The sequence below is a fragment of the Rhincodon typus genome, chromosome 7 (genome assembly GCF_021869965.1).
Source record: "Rhincodon typus isolate 14 chromosome 7, sRhiTyp1.1, whole genome shotgun sequence".
NCBI classification, from domain to species: domain Eukaryota; kingdom Metazoa; phylum Chordata; class Chondrichthyes; order Orectolobiformes; family Rhincodontidae; genus Rhincodon; species Rhincodon typus.
In genome coordinates, this window is record NC_063338.1 from 53,562,861 (window position 1) to 53,578,201 (window position 15,341).

The 15,341-nt window shown below is 39.2% G+C and overlaps 1 protein-coding gene and 1 pseudogene across 1 annotated transcript in view; one reads left to right on the forward strand and one right to left on the reverse strand.

Moving 5' to 3' along the window:
• LOC109933194 overlaps positions 1–1,664 on the forward strand; it is a 27,575-nt pseudogene extending 25,911 nt beyond the window's left edge.
• LOC109922311 (coiled-coil domain-containing protein 148-like) overlaps positions 1,532–15,341 on the reverse strand; it is a 98,588-nt gene continuing 84,778 nt past the window's right edge. The window contains exons 11-15 of the mRNA XM_048599213.1: positions 14,269–14,387; positions 12,479–12,596; positions 10,923–11,063; positions 7,255–7,413; positions 1,532–1,685 (exon numbers count right to left, since the gene is read on the reverse strand). Of these exons, the coding sequence (XP_048455170.1) occupies positions 7,267–7,413; positions 10,923–11,063; positions 12,479–12,596; positions 14,269–14,387 (525 nt within the window). The 3' untranslated portion in view covers positions 1,532–1,685; positions 7,255–7,266. The remainder of the gene's footprint in view (positions 1,686–7,254; positions 7,414–10,922; positions 11,064–12,478; positions 12,597–14,268; positions 14,388–15,341) is intronic.

The window sequence follows — 15,341 nt, forward strand, 5'->3', positions numbered from 1 at the left end:
GATGCTGCTTGGCCTGCTGTGTTCATCCAGCTCTGCACCTTGTTATCACTGATATCAGGCTAACTGGTCTGTAATTACCCAGCCTACTTCTGCTGCCCTTCTTGTACAAAGGAGCCACATTAACTATCATCTAGTCATGTGGCACTTTATGTGTGGTCAGAAAAATACTAAATATCTCCACCAGGGTCCTATCAATTTTCTCCCTTGCCTCCCATAGCAGCCTGGGAAACCTCTCTTCAGGCCCTGGAGATTTATGCACTTTTATGACCATTAAAACATCTAATACCTTCTCCTTATTAATCTTAACATGTTCTAGGACCTCACCATCCCAAGTGTAACCCTTGCTATAATGTCTTTCTCCTCTGTGAATATAGATGAAAAATATTTATTTAAGACCTCACCCACGTCCTCTGGCTCCAAGCACAGGTCTCTGATTGGCCCCGCTCTTTCCCTGGTAATTTTAATATACATATAAAATGCTTTTGGATTTTCATAATCCCATCTGCCAAATATATTTTGTGGCTCCTCTTTGCCCTCCTAATTTCGTTTTTAGGCAACTCTCTACACTCTCTATACTTTTGAAGGGCCTCCCCTGCTTTTAATGTGCTGTACTTGACACATATAGATTTACCTGCAAGTAGCTCCTCCAAGTCTATGTTTTCCAGATCCTGTCTAATGATATTCCCAAAATGGTTGCCTACTGAAACTTCAACTATCTGACTGGCTTCATTCCCTAGGATTAGATCTAGCACTGCCCCATCTCTAATAGTACTATCTGCATACTGGCACAAAAAGCTTTTGTGGATTCACTTTAAAAATTCCAACTCGTCTAATTATTTCATCTTAAGGCAACTCCAATTAATGTCACCAATGTTGAAATCCCCTTCATCTTTCTGTGATACGGCTACATACTGCTTCTCTCTCTCCCTCTGACTACTGGCAGGCCCGTACTATAATCTCAGCAAAGTAATTGCTCCTTCTTTATTTCTAAATTCTACCAAGATGGTCTCATTTGAAGACACTCCAGGACATCCTCCCTCATTACTGAATTGATGATTTCCTTTTTTAAGAACGCAATGCCCCACCACTCTAACTCACCTGAAACTTCTATACCCTGGAATGTTGAGCTGTCTGTCCTGCCTTTCCTTCAACCATATCTCAGTGATTGCAACAATATCATATTGCCATGTGCTGATCAGTGCTCTAAATTCAACTGCCTTACCAGTGAAGCTCCTTGTGTAGAAATAGATACAATTTACCTTTCTGGACCTCTCATATGCCTAATCATACCATGTCTTCTCTGCCTACTGGATTGTCCTAGCATTCCTTCTATATCTGATTGGACCTTTTTCACCCACCAACTTCACAATGAGAAGCTCGAAGTGAACTCTTTTACGCATACCCTTGTATTAAGTTTAAGTGTACTTTGAATTTGGATAGTTCAATAACATTGACTTAAATATGGTAAAACATTAGAATGATATAAATATTTTATTTACAATGCAAAACAATCAATACCATGTGAGACAACTATTAACATTTTTCTTCTCTCAGCTGCTGTCGTCTGTGTGACTTTATTAAATCGATTTGATGGTGACCAAATCACAACTCCTCATGAAGTTCTGCTTGAATATCAAAAGTGTCCATGGTGTCGATGTTCATAAAAAAAAACTTTGGCTATACAACTGAAAATATAAAATGTAATTGAAACACTGTCAGTGCAAACAGCAATGTCTCAAACTGTAAATTTTATATAACAATAGAATTCATGGTTTGTATCAGCCTGGTCACATTAATCTAAGGAGATAGCCTGACATCCACTTAATCTTTCATTTAAAATCTGAATTATAAGTTTCCACAGACAGCATGCATAATTTCATAAAATATCACAGATCACAGCATACAAGTCAATATTCAAAGTCTCCAAAAATCCTTCTAAAACTAGGGGCTATGTAAAAAATGTGAACTACTGGTGTTGGCTATCTGCAAATGAAAGATAGTCCTATTTCCTATGTAGTGGGGTTAAGAGTAGGCAAGTCAGTCCTTTGAACCTGTTTAGCTGGATCCTGGAAACATGCTTCTTGCATCTACCCTGTAGAGTCAGAGTCATACCGCACGGAAACAGACCCTTCGGTCCAACCAGTCCATGCCAAACATAATCCCAAACTAAACTAGTCCCACATGCCCGCTCCTGACCCATATCCCTCCAAACCTTTCCTATTCATGTACTTCTACAAATGTCTTTTAAACATTGTGATTGCACCCACATCCACCACTTCCTCAGGAAGTTCATCCCACATGCAAACAACCATCTGTGTAAAAAATTTGCCCCCAAGTCTTTTTTAAATCTCTCTCTTCTCAATTTAAAAATGTGCCCCCAGTCTTGAAATACCCCATCCAAGGGAAAAGACAACTACCATAAACTCTATCTATACCCCTCATTATTTTATAAACTTCTATAAGGTTGACTATCAACCTCCTACTCTACAGTGAAAAAAGTCCCAGCCTATCCAGCCTTTCTTTATAACTCAAGCCTTCCATACCCAGCAATATCCTAGTAAATCTCTTCTGAACCCTCTCGTAGAGCATTGCAAGTTTTTTTTATGCTTCACTGAGATCACTTATTATTCTTTTAAACTTTAGAGAATATAAGACTAGTTTCCTTAATCACTTTTTATAGACTAATCCTGCTTCTTCCATCCTCATACTGGTTTTCATGGGCATTGAATCCCTTCGCTGCAGCAAAGTTTTTTGATGAGTCAGCAAATGTTGAAACTTTTAACTTGAAAGCAACTTTGTACTTCGTTCTTTTTACTGGAGAGTTCATATTGTTCATTATTTACCATGTTATGTGTAGTCATCTCTGTGCATGTGTGTGCAACTCTGGGATGAAAATAGAGACTGACTATTAATTTCAGTACAGCATTTCATAACTGAAAAGGGGAAATCAACTTGTACATCAAGCAACTGCGAGAGCATGACTTTTGGTGCTGAGAAATTTAAGTAAATTTATTTGGTTGATTTGTACACTGCAATCTACATTAACAATTTTTTTACAGTAAGTAATTTAATATAAATATATCTAAAAATATTGTAGTTTGAATGTAGGAAACTTACAAGAAAATAATCTTGATACTTGTGATAAGCTTATCAATTACATCCAAGTACCTTGCTAATCTCAATTTATTTATGATGCATTAAAGGCATAATCCAAATTTAAATGTTACAAGTCCCATTTGACAGTTTAAAAGCAGTTAATGAGGATGGCATATTTCCACATTTACTGCTAAAGACTAAGAGAAATCATTTTTTAAAAGATAATTTCAATTACATGTAAATATATTTATTTTAATTTTTTTTTAAAATTGTTGTTAATAAAAGGTGTTTGACTTTGTGGTTATTTCTTTGGGAGATTTTTTATGTACCATTACATATAAAATATCTATATGACTCAGAATGGTAACAGTTCATGAAATCTTTAAGATCATACATAATCCAATTATCCTACCAAAGAACTTAAATAAATTAAAACAAATAATTACATTCAGTTTTTATAACTCTTTCACAGCAAAATACCCATTTAATTGGGAATCAAACATTTACAAACAGGGTGAAAATAAAATTATCCAAAGGCAAAATTTTCCAGTTGCTAGAAATCTGAAATAAAGATGCAAAATGCTGCAAACACTCAGAAGGTCTGGCAACATCTGGGAGAGAAACAGATGGCTGAATTTTACCAAAAAATTGCATGTGTCACGGAGGGTTGATCTCTGTGAGCCCTAGTGAATTATCTCATGTAATTCTCTGATGGACGCCTCGTTATGCATAAACTATGCCTTCAAAGTGCACTCATGCATTATACTGCACTTACCAACACAGAAAATACTCGCCACTGCCAGGACCTGCTGTGGCTTCCATCACCAGTGCCATATTTAAAGCCCAGCTGCACAGCAGGTCAATTGCTGGAAAGCAAAAATTGCTATTCACAATTGCACTGTGAGAAGAATTGCCCTGGCGATGGCTGACAGAGACAAGCTGCCACCCTGATTTGCTGACAATTCAGAACAAGTCACATCAGACTTGAATGTAACCCTGGGCTGAATTCTGTATTTTTTGACGTCTGAACTGTGTCAGGCTTTTTGGTGCAGAAGGAGGCCAAGGTGTAAAATGAACAGCTGCTACCGTGCAGCCTCAGAAGGTGATCATGAACTTTGCAACCAAATAAATCTTTACAGCTCACCTGACATTACTTTTGCTTCACAGCTGTTATCAGGAATAATTTGTAATGTTAGATGAAATGGTCAAAGTTGCTGGTGGCAAGGATTTTTAGTTGACACACTGGGTCAATGCAGAACTGTTGGTTCACATACAGAATTGTACGGCAACAGAAGTTTTTAACCTGTACTCTATTAGCCTCTATTTAATACTATCGTCCCTTTAAGGGCCTCACATTGCTCACAAGTAGAGCCCACTCTCTCAGAGGAGAAACACCATGCACTCTGCCAACTTTGAATATGTTGGCAGCTATTTTCCATTTCAATTACACATTTGTGATTTGGATGAGGATGGAACGTAACACAGGTAAACTTCACAGAGTAAATATAAACGGAAAGAACTGCAGATGCTAGAATTCAGAAATAAGAACAGAAATTGCTGGAAAAGCTCAGCAGGTTCGACAGCATCTGTGGAGAGAAATCAGAGTTAACGTTTCGAGTCAAATGACCCTTCCTCTGAACTGATGGCAGTCAGATGATGCCAGGCCTGCTGAGATTTTCCATCAATTTCTGCTTTTGTTTCTCATAGAGTAAGTCATAGGCTCAGCCTCTCAGTCTAGGTGATCCCAAACGTTCATGTTACTTTTTAAATTATGGGGAGGCAATAGCCTAGTGGTATTATTGCTGGGCTGTTAATCCAGAGACCTAGATAACATTCTGGGGACCCAGATTCAAATCCCGCCAGGGCAGATGGTGGAATTTGAATTCAATAAAATATTTAGAATTAAGAAACTAATGATGACCAAGAACCCATTGGTCGATTGTCGGAAAAACCCTAGTTCACTAATGTCCTTTAGGAAAGGAAACTGCCATCCTTACCTGGTCTGGCCTACATGTGATTCTAGACCTACAGCAATGTGGTTGACTCTAAACTGCCCTCTAGGCAATTAGGGATGGGCAATAAATGCTGCCTGGCCAGCGACACCCTCATCCCGTAAATGAATGAAGAAAAAAAAAATTGCCCTCCCTGTCAACTCCGTCAGGGTTGATTTTCCCTATGTTCCCAACTAATTCTTTTATTTAGCTGTTTATCTTCACACTTTCTCACCTAAGCCCCAGGCATATAGTATTATACAAAACACTGTCCCCACTGAAGTCAGGGTGGTAATGATCATCAACGACTCCCCTCTCCCCACAATGTCCCTTGCCCTCTCATTGCTCTGTTGCTTCCTATCCTTAGATGTTGAGTGCCCCCTTCAAAGTTATTGCCCTTCATGCATCCCAGCATGCTGCCTTCAATCCTCACAAAGTGACTTCCCCAGCATCCCCACCTCAGCACCAGCTCCTGATAATCACTTTAAGTTTTAGTCAAGAGATCCCCTGCACAGACCATGGCCACTCCCTTTACTGACATGGAAAGACTGCCCCGACTGATGAGTGGCTAGACCCCAACTGATCTCTGTGGAGCTTCCTGAAAGACTTACCACTACATGACTGACTGAAACCCACTCCCAGGATTGCAGTGATATGAACATCCTGACTCTGATCATCCCAAGCACTGACTGTGTCCAAGCCCTTGGAGTGATATTGAATGATGCCCTCGATTACTGTACCAGTATCCACTAACTGAAGGCAGTACCCCTTGACTTGACTGAGGACACATACTGGACTTTGAGACATGGCCATTTGGTTGAAGCACATTGTATGTTGCCGTGTAAGCTGCTGGCACATGCTGCGGTATGACACTGAAATAGCACAGTGTGGTACAGTAACATGTCCACTGCTTTGACTTTTTATTGCAGACAAACATGACAGACTGTCTGGCTTTGTGTCTTCATGAGAAGACAGAAGTACCGTGAGCCTGTAAACTTTGAATGAGGCAGCAAGGTGCATGACAAAGGAAGGAAGATAAGTGCAATGTGAATAAAATCTAAGAAGCTAAGAATCCTGACATGCAGCCTGTTCCGATGCATGTGTCCTGCAGCAACTTTACAATGTAAAGCGTCAATGCATTTCAAAAAGTAATACTGAAATGGAGAACTCTAAGTGAGTCAGAGATGTGCCATGATGATGTCATGAAAATGGTTCATGTCCAATTGCCAACCTCTGTGAATGAAAGATATTTCATTGATTATTGTACAAGGATAGCCAGGTCCCCTTCTTCATCCGTAAATGCCAATATATCACTATTTTAATATAACTGCCTTTCTGTTTCTCACAATAAAGTGTATAACTTCATATTTATCCATTATCCATATTATGTCATGAGTTTGCCCACTCAGTCAACTTATGTAGACCACCCTGAAGCCTCGCTGCATCCTCCTCATGGCTCAACACACAAAACAAGATACAGGAAATTAAGGGACAGCAACTTGTGCTTTACCTCATGGGGAGTTTGGGCACGGGGGTTATTTTACTAAGCAGGAGGGTGGTGGATGGGAATCCCGACATCTTTCCACTTCCACCCTGATTAAGTCTGCGGTGGCAAGGCCCAAGCACGACCTTCCTCCCCAGCTGCCAATTCAGGCTTTACATGAGCAACTTAAGGCCTCATACTGCTGTTGTGAATATTAACTCAGTGACAGGTAGTGTTCTATTACTGATAAGAATTAATAAGAATACATCCTGTGGAATAACACACATCATACCTTTTCATTCTAAACTGCTCCTTTTAACCCCTATCTTTAGACCTCTACCCATGTGGCCACATTTCCCTTCATTCAACATGCTTTGCTATGAGTCTTTTAATTGATGCTCTGTCAAATTCTTTTAAGCTCATTTTAATTTGTTGCTGTTATGTTTAATTCATTTTGTTATATTTTCAAATACTTGAATAAGGTTGGCAATCTTGAGAATAATCGACTTTGTATTACCTGATACCATGTAAACTTGGTTTAAAACAGTTTTCTACTATAATCTTCTCTACCCCATTCCGTTGTTCATAGTTTAAGTTACTGTAAAAAGATTGTTTGAATGAGCTGGCAAATACAGTTTACACTGAAAGAAAACAATGTTACAGATAAACCTGGAGTCATTTTACCTTGAAGTAAATTCAGTCTTTAAAAAGAGTAGACTCCATGTCTCTCCTTGGCGGTCTTGCTGGAGGAATCTTTGATAAAACCTCCCGTGCATAAAATGTATTATGGAGTCCTGCTTCTCGTAGCGCTTGTTCAATTCGAACACGAGGATCAGCTACTACCTACTCAGAAATAAGTACAGTTTATTTTTGATTTTCAAAGACAAATATGAAAGTTAGAACTTTACTGAGAAAACATTGAGTCAGAAATCCGTGGGATGAGGTCCTGAATATGTTTGAAGTCAGTGAGAGGTCACTTCATTTGCATGGACTTGTCAGGTGTTTGTACTAGTACAGGCACATCCGTGTGTTTGAAAATAAAGAATGCTGTTCAGGCAGGAATCAATGGCTACATAATGTTTAGTGGGACAATACACCAATAGGAAGAGGGACAAATTAATCCGGCAAAACTAAACGCCGTAATAATGTGGAACTCCACATAATGCTAGAAGTCATTAGCTTCTAAAAACATTTTTAGAAAAATTACATGACAATTATGTAACTAATGCATTAATCACCTCCTAAATTCTATCCCTAACCCCTCCACACAATGCCATATGGATAGGAAAGGATTCCATTTATAGGATGGACATCTGTTAATGCACAAGACTTACATTTTTGTTACTTCATGATAACAATGTTTTATCCAAAAAATATGGGCCTAGATCTTCTGATAGGAAGATCTCAGACACACACACTCCTCCCACTTCCATTGATCCAACATCCAGGACACAATCCCCACCTTCTCTCATCAGCCTGAACACCAACCTGACTCAAACCCCAATTCTCCCCCTGACCAAACCCCAACCCTTCACAGACCCTCACCTTACTCCTACTACCCAACTAGCAAATGTCAGCCCAAACCCCAATCCATCCTTGGACCCTACTCACTTCCTCTTCAACCAACAACTTCCAATCCACTGTCCAACTGACCCGACCTGACTTCCCACCACTCCTTTGCCCCATCAGCACTGCCCACCTACTCAACAACCTCCAACTACTCCGCTCGACCTGATATCCTCCAATCTACCCTAAACCTTCATCCAGTTACCAGCTACCCTACCCATTTCACCTACCACCACCCATCTGTACCCCAACCTATATGGCACTCTTCCCTTCACCCAGCTTCCATCTGCCACCTGTACACCCTTACTCAATTGGCACTCTATCCCCTCATCCATCTGCCACCCTAATAACCCCACCCCTCCCAAATCCTACATACCTTCTCTCAATATTGCCAAAGTTGCTTTGGACTATAAGCCACTGAATTCTGTAGCTCCTGACACAAACAGAATTGTGGTTTCAGCAGCAATCCTCTCTGTAGCTGCCAACATGGATTCCTGGACTGGGCTGGGAAGGTTTCTGACCCGGAGGCTCACCCCAGTAAAACTCTTCCACAGACACGGTGGGCAACTTTTTGTCTGATCTGGATTGGAAATGGGGATGCCAACCCATATTGGAAAATTGGGCAATGATGTTCAGCCCAGTAGGACTGTCTCACTTAGTTTCACTGACTTAACTGATTATGGCTAAATCATCTCTTATGAAGTCTTTAAACCTTTAGTTCTTGAAATCAGTTAAGATCAATATTTGATCTACTTCTGCTTGTCATCATTCTAGATTCATGGTTCCAAGAAGCCCAGCTCCCCCTCTCCATTTATTATCACACCCATTGCACAGGTATAACATCCAGCTGAGATTTTAATCCTCTGCACTAGAAAGATTGTCTAGTTCAATCTGCATAACATCACCTACCTACATCCTATGTTAACCTTGCTGTGGAACCCCTCTGCATGATCTAACAACTCCCAATGCACCCAGTCAATTTCCCATCCTTCACAAACATCTGCTCATCCAAAATTCCTGTGACAATATCTTATCTCATACCAATTTCAGCTTGTCCACTTGCATTGTTCTCACTGAGTCAATTTACTCATGGGCCCAGATTCCTCAAATTTAAAACTCTCATCAAGCTATAAAACCAATTAGATACTTTCCTAAGCACCCTGTTTGGATATATTAATACAACCTCTGAAATAGGTTGGATTTCATCCCAGGCCTCTTGGTCCAGAGGTCGGGATACTACCACTGCACCAGAATAGCTCTCCTAAAAGTCGCTCATGGCATCAGCGATGTAGCGTCTGTATGTACCAATTCTGCATCAATATCTTACACCTGAACATTCATTCCTTTGACTCTGCCATCTTGTTATCCCCTCTTCTTTTTACCTTTGCTGTTGTGCTTAGACATCTTAACACTATTAATCATGGTATAGAGGTTATGCTAAATATGTAGGGAATACTGGTTTGGACTCAAGTACTGTGCTGCATCCAGTTGGAAGGATGTGAAGGCATTAAGAGAGTGCAGAAATGATTTACGAGAATGTATCCAGAGGCAGGAACTTTAGTTATGGAGACAGGCTGGAGAAGTAGGACTGTTCTCCTTTGAGAAGAGAAGGTTAAGAGGAGATATTATAGAGGTGTTTAAAATCATGAGGGATCCAGATAGGGAAACTCTGTCTCTATTGGTGGAAGGACTGAGAACAAAGTCAGCATGGATTTCAGGTAATTGGCAAAAGGAATAATAGTGACATGAGAAAAAACCTTTTAATGCAGTCTGGAATGCATTGCCTAAGAGTATGGTGGAATCAGATTTAACTGTGGCTTCCAAGAGGGATTTGGGTTATAATTTGGATAGGAAGAATGTACAGGGCTGCAGGAGAAAGCAGAAGGGTGACACTTGATGAATTGCTTCTTTGGAAAGACAGCACAGGCATGACAGGTTAAATGGCTTCCTTCTGTGCTACAGAAATTCTGTGATTCCAGTGCATAAATAACATCTATTGCACCAGAACAACTCTGTTATTCTGTGTAAGTTGCCTAATATAGTCTTCCTCTTTTCCCATGCACAGTGGCATCTGAGGCAGACAAAGTACATGCTTTTGTCTGTTTCAATAGCATGTTTTATTCTTGCTACGTCACAAGCCTGTCACCAGACATTATAGCCTGAGGGAAGCCACTCCATATCAAGCATGGTTGACCAGGAGATGCTCCTACTCTTATAGCCTGTCATTGGCATGTTGGGAGGATTTATACGTTGATAGCCAACCTTGATGGCCATATCATGAATGCATCTTCTGTGGCCATCACACCTTTGAGAAGGACCCAAACCCTGGAGCGTCTGGCTTACAGGCAGGGATGTTACCTACAGTGCTACAAGACTTCCTCTTATATACTATTCCCATTTAAAATCCTCTGTTTTTCCACCAACTTCTCCTCCTGTAAGACCATCCTTTGATCACCTTTACTTCTTTGGCTTAGCATCAATGTTCTTATTAAATATGTATGTTTTTTCAATCTATATACTGCAAGTTATCATTGTTAATTTAGAAAATTGAAAGCTGGCAGCAGAATATCTAAAGGACATACCCAGATATATAATTTTAATTTTTGTTGTGCCATGGTAGAGTTCCTACCTCTGGACCAGGAGGCCCGGGTTCAAGTCCCATCTACACCAGAGGTGTGTTGTAACAACAAATGAACAGGCTGATTAGAAAATATCTATATTTATATGTATAATATATTTCCGGGGTGAGCTGTATTTTATACAAAGGAAATGCTGTTGTGATGTACCTGTTTATCTGTGTATGTGCACAAATGAAATAAAGGCTTTTGGAGTGGAAATTCTTCTTGCGCCCCGATTCCAGTTCGGGCTTTTGATGCTTCTGTGTCACCCATCATCCTGACAGGATCAAACTGAGCAGTGACAGAAAACTGTGAACACAATTAACGCATCAATTTCAATCAGGTGGCCATAATATTTCCTTGCTATATAATGTATAATGTTTAGAAAATGTTATCAAATTATAAGTAAATATTGTCTTGGTTGCAAATATACTTTATCTCTCAAAATTTTAAACTATTTACCTTATTAAATATTGTTCAAATACTCAGAGCACTTTCTAAAATAATGTAATATCTGCAGACCAAATGTACTAAAAGCAGAAGGGTCGAGAAAATAGTTTGTGCAGCACCTGGTTAGCTGATGTAGCTGGGCCAAAATCCTGCAACTCCCTCCCTTAAAGCATTGTGGGTGTACCTATACCAAATGGACTACAATGGCTCAAGAAGACAGCTCAACAACACCTTCTCAAGGGCAATTAAGAATGTGCAGCCCTTTAAAAACGGGGCTAAACGGTTCAAGATGGTGCATAACGCCATGTGTTCTAATGGCTGAAGTGCCAAGTACTCAGCTAGATGCCCATCAGATATTAGGTCCATTGTTTACGTAAATCTGGGAATGAAAGGCAATTCCTACGAATGTCAAACATTTGCGTATTGAATAGAGATTACCACCTGAAATAGACACTGTTTGGTTGCCAAGAGGCAGGTCCCTGTAGAAATGGCAACAGACAAAATGTCTTTATTAACAAGGTAGTGAATATTCCAACCCCATAAAGATGACATTACTACTTTTTTTGGAAACTTAAAATCAATATGGATCTATTCAGAATAATTATTTTGCACTGTGTCCAGTTACCTGGTTTTATCTACCATATAAGGTCCCTATTATAGGCCATTCCTTTTCCCCTCCTTGTCTAATGAAAGGGAGTGGCATCAGTTGGCCATAATGTCAAAACAAATTGATTTTCCTGACAAAATTAATTAGCTTGACTCAGATGAAAAAACAATGAATGAAATAACAGAAATACTGACATTCATGGAAATATATCCCAACATCATTTGGTCATATGGGATATCCCAAAATATCTCACCTCAACAGGAAATTTGACACAATACCTGTCTGAGCACAGTGATAGATGCATCCTGCAAACCAAGCAACATAGACTGAAGGATAGACATTAGACTTAAGAGGGCAAAACAGAATGAAACATCATGGTTTTAACATCAAAGAGAAATTAGATTTTCTATTGGTTGCCATAATCTTATTAGTTAGTTACAAAATCTAGTTAAAAGAAAAGTAAATCAAAGTGGGCGTATTAACGTAAGTGTGAGGCATTGGTTTGTTGTCATACACATCATCTCAAAACCAGCATCATAGTTGTCTGACTAGTTGTTGCATATGCATTACTATAATGCATTTGTATATGATAAGAATTAAAATTTTAATAGAGTGCTAGGCTTTATGGTGAGGTGAAGAATTTTAATTAAAAAACATTAATCAGTACCTTCTGCCAGTAAGCATCAAGACGTTTTTGCCTTTCTTCTTCCTCTTGCATTTGCTGCAAAATTAGTGCTTTCTTTTCTTGACGACGTTTCTGTAACAATTCCTGTCGGTGCTTTACACTATCATTAACAACACAATATATAAACAACATTTTTACAATCTCATGCTAATAAATCCAATGTTGGTGAGGCAGTTAAAATGCCACTCAATGAAACAGATGTCAACCTTTCAAACAACTGTTATACTCCTATCCAGGAAATAGAGGTTTGTATTTGTTGTCCTTCCCTTTTCAAGAATCAACTAGCTTCTCTTTAGTTTCCATCTGAGTGTGTTTGTATTTAAAGGAGAAACGGTTTCAAAGAATTATTTTCTATTATATGATTATTTATTCAAAATAATGGTTTTGGTTACATTAAAGTTGTAAATCTCAGTGGTCCAATAATCCTGTTCCAAATCTATAAATGATTTATACACATAGTATACATAAATGATTTAGACTTGAAGGTAGGAGGGTTGATCGATAAGTTTGAAGATGATACAAAAATTGCCGAGGTGGTAAGCAGTGAGGAAGGTACCCTTAGATTACAGGAGGATACAGATAGTCTGGTGAGGTGGGCGGATCAATGCAAATGGAATTCAATAAGTGTGAGTTGATATACCTGGGCATGACAAATAAACCAAAGGAATACATGATGAACTGTAGGACCTTGGGAAGCATCGAGGATAGAGGAAAATTGGTGTGCACGTCCACAAGTACCTTAAGGTAGGAGGCTAGGCTAATAAAGTGGCTAAGAAGGCATATGAGATACCTGTCTTTATCAACCAAGGAATAGAGTTTAAGAGTGGAGAGGTTATGCTGAAACTGTATAAAATATTGATTAGGTCACAGCTAAAGTATTGTGTGCAGTTCTGGAATCCACATTATAGGAGGGATGTAATTGCACTGGAGAAGTTGCAGAGGTGATTTAACAGGATGCTGCCTGGCCTGGAGAGTTTTAGTTATGAAGACAGACTGGATAAATTATGATTGGTTAGATGGATAGTCTTGGAGAAGAGGAGACTGAGGGAGGACATAATTGAGATATATAAAATTATGAGGGGCCATTGATAGGTTAGACTGGAAAGAACCTATCCTTTTAATGGAGGAATCAATGACCAGGGATACAGATTTAAGGCAAGGAGCAGTAGATTTAGAGGGTAGTGGGAATCTAGAAACCACTGCTTGTAAGGGTTGTGGAAGCAAAAATCCTTAAAACATTTAAGGAGTATTTAGATGTGCACTTTCGATATTATGGCACACAAGGCCATGGGAATGCTGGAAAATGGAATTAGAATAGTTAGATGGTTGTTTTTAACTGGCACAAATTTTTAGACCAAAGGGCCCTTTTCTATACTGTAGACCTCTGAATCTATGACTCTGAATCGTTGCTCTGTCTATACCGTGAGATGCACACTCAACGTCAATTACACTTGTAATTCTTTGCCCAGGTCAATAATTTTCTTCTTCTTCACTGAAGATATGCAATCACATTCACAGTGAGAAACATACTGCATTGAACATTGGTGAGAAAAATAAAGTCTTTTAAAAGGTTCGTATCACTAAAGAGGAATTAAAAAAGCCAATCACATCCACATTGAGAAACATGGTATGTGTGCAGCTCTGAAGTACTGCAGGTATATTGTATTTTGCTACATTGTTGTTCACAACAGAAAAATCAATGGTCTTGAAGGTCAAAAGCAGTAGATGATAGAAGGGAGCATTTAACTTGAGAACTTGCAATTCAACCTTACCGCTCTCTGTCCCTTTCAGCTTGCTCTGCCATTTCGTTTTTCAATTCTCGAAGTCGCTGCTGATGTTTTTGTTCTAATTCTTCCCTCTTACATTGCTTTTCAGCATAGTACTGCTTTATCTAAAAACAAACAGATGAACCATATAAGTTTAGTGAACTCCAATGCATTAAAATGCATTTTCAAAGTGGCCTTGATGTCTGTAGGTAGGGGACTGCCACAAGGGATACACATCAGTAAGTCATGTGAACCAGAGCACAAATATCCAATGCCAAATCTCTGTAGCCATGGTGCTCTGTCATTTGTAGGCATCTGACTCTTTGGCAGTATACCATATGTCCAAGCAACTCTGACCAAATCAATGTAGCCTGAAAAAAATCACAGAGAATGTTGAAGAAACTCACTAGGTCTGGCAGCATCCGTGGAGAGAAACAGACCTGCTAGACCTGGTGAGTTTCTCCGGCATTCTTCATGTTTGTTTCAGATTTCCAGCATCAATAGTATTTCGCTTTTATCAATGTAGCCCAATCTCATCTAAACTCGAACTCCTGCTATTCATTGGTTCACCAGTGTTTCCTCAATACACCTCCAATGCTCAAGTGTTGCCAGCAATCTCATCTTCTGCAGAATTCAACCACTTAAAGTTCTCAAATGTAAGCCTCTCAACACCACTGATGGCAAAATTGTTGCAAAATTGTTATCTGAATTGGATGTCTAAAAGCTGGGAGTAAAAATTTGCTTGGTAAGGGTTCTTTTAACTATTAAAAGAGCAGACTCAGCTGTTTAGGTTTCAATTGTTTTATCTTTTCAAATTTTTCTTTTGTCAATTTTTGTTTGCTATCTGAGTCAAATCTTTCTTTCCCTTTCTCTTTCTATAACTAATTTTTCACTCAGATTTTAATTTTTCATAATCCTTACGCTGCTGATTACACAATCCTTCAATCTGATTAGTTCAGAAGAGATATAAGTGCCTCAGAGATCGTAGGAACTGCAGATGCTGGAGAATCTGAGATAACAAGGTGTAGAGCTGGATGAACACAGCAGGCCAAGCAGCCTTCCTGCTCCTCTGATGCTGC